The sequence below is a fragment of the Gavialis gangeticus genome, unplaced genomic scaffold (genome assembly GCF_001723915.1).
Source record: "Gavialis gangeticus isolate Ggan-Ray unplaced genomic scaffold, GavGan_comp1, whole genome shotgun sequence".
NCBI lineage: Eukaryota > Metazoa > Chordata > Crocodylia > Gavialidae > Gavialis > Gavialis gangeticus.
Window position 1 is genome coordinate 23194167 of NW_017729014.1, and position 8172 is coordinate 23202338.

The following is an 8172-nucleotide window of genomic DNA, read 5'->3' on the forward strand; positions in this document are numbered from 1 at the left end:
AGAGGGGGGGGAAATCCTAATTTTTGACCAATTCTGCTTCTGTCCTAAAAACCTCTGGACTTGCGAGGCCTTGGCTGAAGTTGCACTGGTAAGCAGGTAAGAGCTGCCATTTCCTGGGGCAGGCCATAGCGGTCCGTCTTGCCCAGCGCCGTCACGGCAGCGGTGAGCAGAGGCTGGGAGGGAGAGTGACTTGCCCTGCCACGTCCCGGGTCCAGGGCCGGACACAGGCACGGGCGAACCGGGCGGCTGCCTGGGGCCCAGACTGAAGGGGGGCCCCAACACGGTAATTTTGATTATTATTATTATCATGATCTCGGTCGAAGAGGGGCCCGATACTGAAAGCTCGCCCAGGGCCGCCTAGGTGCGGCGCTGCCTGGGTCCCAGGCCGTGCGTGCCCTTTGCTTCTCGGGAGGGATCCTGTTGAGGAGCTGCCAGGACTTGGCTTCGTTGCCCCGTTGTGAAAGTGAGAAAATAGTCGTCATAACAACACTGGGCCGTGGCAAAAGCCGGCAGCTGGAGGCAGCTGGGGACATTCATGCTTGTTAAGCTGTTGCTGAGGTTCCAGCGACTGGAAAGGTCACCGACCCTCCGGCTGCCTCGGGAAGAGACTTTCTGGGACAAATGACGTTCCTGAGCCCTGGAGCCCCCAGCAGCTGCTCGTGGGAGGCTCTCGCCCCCTGCCACCCATGTCCCGTAACGGAAAACCCCGCGGCCGGGAGCCTGGCCCTACTGAAGTCCGTGCAAAACGCCCGTCAACTTCAGTGGGACAGCGACCACGCGGCTTCCCGCCTCGGGCGGTCCCGGGGTGGAAGTGGCTTGTCGGCACGTCCAGGCCGTCCGCTGTGCGCGCAGCGCTGGCGGGTGTCAGACAGCCCGCGGCCGGCCGGAGGGGCTCCAGGCACGCGGCAAAGCCACCAGAACGGTGCGCAGATGCCGCCTCAGGGGACATCAGCACTCGCTCCTCGGTGCCCGCACGCTGCCACGTGCTGCTAGCCCGCACCGTTCAACCCCGATGCACTGCCCGCCCGTCCTGTGCCTCATCCCGGGACCTCGCTAGAGCCGAGATGCTGAAATATTTTACTAGACGGTATTTGTCTGAAACCCCTTTAGGTGGAAAAGCTTAGGCAAGTGGACTGAAGCATTTCACCAATTTATAGCGGGGTCTTGAATTGCTTTGGTCACTTTTTTGGTTTTAATCAAAACACAAAACTGTCAAGAAAAAGGTGTCGTGTTTTTCCAATTCCAAGTGATGTTTTAATTTCACATTCACTTCACCGTTACTTAAAAAAACCAACTCATTTGAAGGCCATAGCAACAAATGAAATGTTTCATTTCACAGCAAACAAAATCTATAGGCTGCTCGATCCCGCTCCCACGAGCGCCAGGAGGAGGGGATGGTTCCCTGCCCTTGAATAAGGTGGTTTTTCCTTCTCTTCTGCAGGAAGATGCCAAAGATCCCCATTCGTCCGTGGGCCTGAGCTCCCGGTGCCGCGGGCTCTGGAGCGAGTGCGTGTTTGACAACGTGGCCAGGCTCTGGACATGCGACATCCCCACCTCCTATCTCAGCCAGCGCCCCGGTGAGTAAAGGGCTGGACTCGGCGTGGTGCGGTGAGCCCGCGTGGCACCGAACGTGCAACGTAAGGAATGCCCCCTCCTGCAGGCAGGGCTTTTATTGAGGGGAGCGGGTCTCCGAGGCATGCTCCAAACACCTCTGAAACGTCTTTGTAGCAAGAACTGCCTTCCACGCCCGGTGCGCGCAGCCCCCAGCGCTGCAGTCCTCTGACCCCTTAGGCACTGCAGGAGCTGAAATGCTAATAATGCACGAGCTCCTTTCCTGCTGCTGAGAACAAGTCTCCTCTCTAGCTGCAGGCCTGCTGCTTAGTCTGATTCGTGGCTGTGGGTGCATTTTGCTCAGAAGGTCCCTAGCTCTGCGGCACGTGTCAGCCAAGACACCCAGGCAGGCACATGTTATGTGCAGGGTCTGCTTTTCATGAGAAGAACGGCTCTAACATAACGCCCGATACGGGGTCTCAAGGGCCAGGCTGGGCAAAGCTCTGCAGGGAGGACTCTGAGTTGCACCTGTCCCGCTGCCAGTGCTTGGGACGGCCCACCCACTCCTGCCTGCCGCTCTGCTCTCGCTCTGGCGGACTGTGCTTGTGTTGGGCGCTGCGTTGTTTTAAGTCTTCGCTGGAGATGGAAGTTGCAGCTCGAGAGGTGAAACTGCCGTGAGGCAAAGGGAAGGCCGTGTCTGAACTGGGATGCCACGCTTGCTTCGTGGCGGGGGTATCACTATCAAACGTGTCCTGCGGGCCAGGAATTTGGGGGTCAGGGGCACGGGGGTGGGGCCTACCACTGCATTCGGGGGTACGGAGTCCGGCTGGGGGCTTGCGTCGGTGCCGGCGCTGCAAGTGAGCTGTGTTAACGCCTGCAGCTGCCTGAGCCAACGTGGCCGCTGTGCTTGCCCTGCCGCAGGAGGAGGGTCTGGGTCCAGCCATAAGGAGCCTCATGCCCGGATCGGACCCGCGGGACAGCCCTGCTCTCCTGGGGAAGGACCAGTGTCCCGCTGGAACGCAAGGCTTAGCTCTCCTTGCGTGTTCGCTACATCGGCCTGCAAGGTCACCACCGATGCCAGCGCTGCTGATGCTGGCATCGGCCTGGTGCTCACAGGTTAGTTTTCAGTGTCTTCACACTGTGCCACTTCTGTCTTTCCAGCTGTCCTGGTGACCACTCGTGCTCTGGTGATTGTGACCAGCCTCCTGTGCATTGGGGCGATGCCCTCCCTCATTGTGGGCATGAGGTGCACTCACCTGATGAGGGGCAACGTCCGTCAGAAATACAAGTTCACCCTTGCTGCGGGGACCCTCTTCCTTCTCGGAGGTAAAACCTATGTCCTTACTCACAGCCAGTACGGTATAGCCAGTCCTCGGCCTGCACCTGCAGTCCTCCAGAGCTTCTCTCCAAGGCTGCACGAGGCCTTTGGCGGCACTTGCACTTGAACATCTCTCTAGGGGTAGGGGGTTTCAGGAGTGCTCAGCCTGGCCTGCTTCTCTTCCATGGCTGTGGGGTAGAAGGCACGGGCTTCTTGGCGCCCCACAGGCTGCCCAGCGGTCATGCTCCAAAGTGCCCTGTGCCCCCGTCTCCCTGCAGAAGCCCCCGGGCAGTGTTTTACCAATACCTCGTGACACTGGGTGAGGTCCTGCCGCTACAGCAGCCAGAGGCAAAGCAGCTGTTGTGTCAGCAGGACCAGGTGTCACCTCGTGCCGCCGCTAGAGAGACCCATCGACGGCCTCGCTCCTTCTCCCAGTCTTTCCCTGCTCTGGCGCAAAAGGGGCTATTTTCATTCTCCTGCCTTTCTCCCCAGCCTTTAACTTTGATCTGCCCTGGGAGCAATAATACCCAGAATTGCACCCAGTCTGAACTGAGACCTGGCCCAGGACAGTGTTGGACTTGGAGTCTGCAAGGACACGATTACAGGTGATGGTAGCTTACACTTCAGGAAAATCTCCCCTTTTAGACTGCATTCCTGTCCGGGCAGAAATGCAAAGCATCACCCCGGGTCCTCCTAGCAGTGCGAGGCCACTGCCCGGAGCGCAACGCCTCCCTTCTCTTGCAGGCCTGGCGGGCACAGCGGCTGTTCTCTGGTACGCGGTGGACACCGTGCAGAAGTACAGGCTGGAGGTGAGTGTTGCGCTTGGAGGAAGCCATGAGATGTGCGCTTGCAAGGATGCTCAGAAAAGGTGTTACTTTAAAATCACTGCTTTTTGTGGCAGACTCCTTAAAGCAAGCCCTTTCCCCCGCCAAGGAAGGTCTGCAATGTTCATTTCTGAGAGAAGGAGTTAAACGGACTTGATTCAGCTCGTGGGCTGATGCCCCTGGAAGTAGTTCGGCACCTGGCTCTCCTTGGTTTCAAGAAGGCGGTGAGGCACCTGGACAGCACTGGGGATCTGGACCTTTGCGCTCTGTGACGTGGAAGGTGTTTTATGCTGTGTTTGGTGTTCACAGTTAACGATGATGTATTTGAAACCTTTGAACAGAGGTGCAAGCAGACTAGCACAAAGCAGGGGTCTCACCTACCCATCCTTGTCTCTGGGAGTGGCTCATACCGCACTCTTCAGCCTGTCTGTCTCACCACGTGTGCCGTGGCATCCCGTGGCAGAACGTTTCTCTTCGGCTCCAGATAATGAATATAATGGTTGAAGATGGCTCTTTGATCAGTGGTTATCACTGTTACTGGTCTCAGGTAGAGAAGAGCTTTGCAGGGAATATACAGACCCGTGGCGGTAAGCACAGCAGGTAACACAGGTGACTGCGACCTGCAGCCCACTCTGAACCTGGGAGTGGGAGACTATTATGGCCCCGAGACAGGCAGTGGCTTGAGGCCGATGACTTGCAGCATTGCACTGAGAGGAAAACTCATCGAAGGACCAGTTAGTGCCGTAACTGTGATATATGAATCGAAAATGCGCGCAGGTGCTTACGTCTAGCACTGCCCCGGGCCGTGAACCTGACCGTCTGCCTTCTCTTTCAGGTCAGTTTTGGGATCCCTGGGGTGACCTATGAACTGGGCTATTCCTACTGGATGGCGGTGGCCGGCACCCTCTGCACCTGCGCCGCAGGGATCCTGCTGCTTGTTGCCAACTGCCCCAGGACCCAGACACCGAGGAGGAAGCCCCCACATGTCCCGCTGCCCCCTGACTTCCAGAGACGAGGCACTTACTTGTGAGTCCAGCTTCCAGCACTTCCGCCGCCTGGTTCTCGGCCTTTTTAGACTCGAGGCGCCCTCGGAAAACACCAGCTCCTAGTTTTCACTCTTTTTTTGCCTATAGAAAAACAGTGGAGCAGTGTTTTCGTGGTGCAAAGAATCAGGAAGATGCAACTGTGGACTTCTGTTGAAATCTCTGGGCTTATCTTGTGAATCGTGTTTGAAAACCTGACTGTGGGGCACCCTACAGCACCCTGGAAAGGATCTCAAGGCACCCCAGGGTGCTGCGGCACCCTGGTTAAGAAACACTCCCCCAGAAGCACAGGCCTCTGTAAGACGCTGTGATGAAAGGGAGGACTAAATTCTCCATCGTCTGCAGGCTGGGCAGTCTCTAACCCCACGGCAAAGTGTGCGTGAAACACTGCCTGATGCGCGCGCCGGGATTTTACCCCACTTTGCCGCAGGGTATGTGCACCCAGGGGGCAGGGCTACCAGACTCCCAAGGTAACATCTACAAAAGCTCCCAAATTAACTAGAAACTTCAGTCCCATTTTCCAAACCGCCGAGGGGCTCGTCTGTGTTGCGCTGTGCTGCAAGCACTGCCCAAAGGCACGTCCCGCCCGTGCCTTCCTGCTCTGCACGCGCCCAACCCATCCTGGCGTCCCCCGAGGCCCCGGGTTTCTCTCGTGGGTTAGAAGAGGAGCGTAGCCCATGTGTGCACCTCCGAACAGGCACTCGAGACGCCGCGGTCTGGAGAAGCAGAGCTAGCCTGGGCGCAGAGACTGTGCTGGCTGGACTCCATCTTTTTGCTCGCACAGGTAGGGAGAGAGCATTTTTCTCCACCTGCGAGAGCTAGAGGAGATCAGTGTCTCTGCGGCAAACTCGAGGCTGCAAGTGAGAGGAAGAGCGGAGAAAGCCCCGGTCAGACTCTGGTCGCTCCCGCTCCAGCGTCTGCTCTCTGCCGCTGAGACAGGAGCCTGGGCAAGACGGACCTATATGGTCTGACCCAGTAAATGGCAGCTCTTATGTCATTGTGATTAGGCTGTATACAGGAGAAACTGGAGCACTTTTGATCAGCAGCAGTAATGCCCCGTTCCTCTGACTGTAGACGGTGCCAGCTATTCCTTGGCGTTCCACACGTTTGTGTCTTTTCCATAGTAATTTATTAAAATGTCTCCTTATTGCAATGCAAGCAGCCTCTTACAACATGAAAGCAGTGAACTGTGCTCTTTAAACAGGGCTGTGGAAAGCCCTTCAGATGGAGCACTTCTGAACAAAAGCACATGACTTCTTTATTCAAAATTTGGAGAAAAAATTGACTGTGTCAGCAATCTGTGAGCAAAGAAAAACTCAGAGTAGGCAATCTTATAGCAGGCATTGTGCCCTTTGGCTACCATGCAGCATATCTACCCAGCAGGCTCAGTACTTTATTGTCCATGGTCTGTTATCGCCTTATTTATTTGCAGAAGATGTATAGAAACGTGCCACCTGGTTGTGGGCAAGAGGATGCTTTGCTGGCGAGTACAAAATCAATGGAAACAGCCGTACGGGTTCCTTCCTTCTCCGCAAGAATTGTAATTGCACTGGATGGAGGACGGTGTTGTTTAGGGACAGGCGGAGATGAGCACTTAGAAAGCACGTGGTGTTGGTCTCCCTCAGTTCAGACCCGCAACGAGCATTTTTGGCTGGGATTTTCAAAGCAGACTCCCGTGAGTTAAGCGCGAAATCCTGCTGGATGCTGACTCCCTTAAACTTGCTTCTTTTTCCTCCTCAAATCCTGCTGCTGCCACTTTCCCTAATAAGAGCAGAGTCAGGCTCACACGCTGATCAAATCCTGACCATCATGAGGAAAGCGAGAAAAGTCATTGTGCTCATTATGGCATTGACACTGCAGCACCTATTCATGTAAGCAGCTCTTTTGGGAAGTCTCTTGCGAGCAAGGACTCCTCGCCTTGGGAAGGGACTGCTGGCCAGGACCTGTGATAGCTTCGCCTGCCTGGGATACATCATCTTTGTCCAAATATTACACATTTTACTTGGGAAACAAGACTGAGAAGGTCTTGCTGCTCTTTGCTCTTTTGTCATCTGCCCGTAACCCACTAGACCATCCCCCAGACTGGGCCCGGACCCAGGGAGCTGCTATAGTGTGAGCTCCGTGCCTGGTGCTGGGACAGAGTTGTGTTTTCTGTGGATCCAGCCTCAAGCGAAGCCCCTGGCACAAACCCAGTGGGTCACAACCCCAGAGACTGGACAAAACTCCCATTTAAAGGGGAGTTGGGAACGTGTGGGATAGGTCATGGGTCACAGCAGTGACTTTCCTTCCCTTGCACATGTGCACGGCCCACTCCGGGCACTCGGCTTACTACTGCTGCCACCCCACGGGGTGCTTTTCTAGGCGAGGGGCAGACCCCTTGGAGCCGTCCAAGCGCCAGCTTTGCAGGTGCCTCAGTGTCGTTTTCGGCACCTCAGTGCAGGCAGGGGTGCTGTCTGCTGCCGCGTGCGCTGTGCGCGCACGGGAGGCTATGCACGTGCTTGGCTATACGCGTGCTTCCCCGGTGGACGCGTACTGGTGTCAAAGGCCCAGAAATGTAGGTGGCCCAGAGCTACAGGTAGCAGAAAGGCTTCCCACGATTTAGCCCCAGGACCTGAGCGGTTAGGGTAGTGCCTGGGCAACCCGGCTTCGAAGGCTCCTCGTCCAGGGGGTCTTGCAGCTACACCTGCCGGTCTTCCCCGCACGGCGCTCGACTCGCCGTGCTCCTGGGCAGACGCGAGGCAGGCCGCTTCTGGGTGCTCTGTTGGAAGCAGTCGAGAGAGATGTGGGGCAGAAGCTGGAGCGGGGGAGGCTTGTCCTGGGGCATCGGGTCTTGCCTGGAGGCTTGTGTCCACGAGGCAGGAGCTTCCCTCTTCGCTCTGCCTCTCCGCGGGGCAGGGCCTCAGCTGCACGAGGGGGGCGGGAGAGGGCCTGGGTCATGCCTGAGCCGTGGCGCGGTGGCAGTGGCAGTGGGAGCTGAAGACCTGGGCCTCTTGCGTCCGGGGCGAGAGCTGTAATGGCCGGGCTCGCCCCTCCCGGCACCTTGTTTCCCAGGGACTTGCGTTCGTGGTTGTTTGCGCGCAGGGTTATGAATGCAGCAACAGTCCTGCCACCTGGGAGCACGCGCCAAGCAGACCGCTTAGCCGACTCGAAGCTGCCGGTTAGCGGCCAGCGGGGCAGAGAATGACGCCCTTGTTGTCTGGAGCTGACCGTGCCGCTGAGCGTGTCCTTCTCCACCAGCGCCTGCCAGCTCCCGCTCCCACGCCAGCAAGGAAGAGATGCTGTATGTATTCTGCGACGCGCTCTGCCTAGAGTGTCTCCTTATTCATTAAATGAGTGGCTCATTCCAGCTGTGTGAAAAAGCAGGACTGTAAAGTAGAGACTGTTTGCAAGGCCTGGCCCCCAGCAACTGAGAGCTGTGTAACCAGAGGCCTGTCGT

The 8172-nt window shown here is 57.0% G+C and overlaps 1 protein-coding gene across 1 annotated transcript in view; it reads left to right on the top strand.

Moving 5' to 3' along the window:
• The window catches only part of LOC109293873 (claudin-16-like), a 14170-nt gene extending 6521 nt beyond the window's left edge, over positions 1-7649 (top strand). The window contains exons 2-5 of the mRNA XM_019512026.1: positions 1442-1577; positions 2713-2877; positions 3614-3678; positions 4529-7649. Coding sequence (XP_019367571.1) covers positions 1442-1577; positions 2713-2877; positions 3614-3678; positions 4529-4723 — 561 coding nt within the window. The 3' untranslated portion in view covers positions 4724-7649. The remainder of the gene's footprint in view (positions 1-1441; positions 1578-2712; positions 2878-3613; positions 3679-4528) is intronic.
• Positions 7650-8172: the final 523 nt, after the last annotated feature.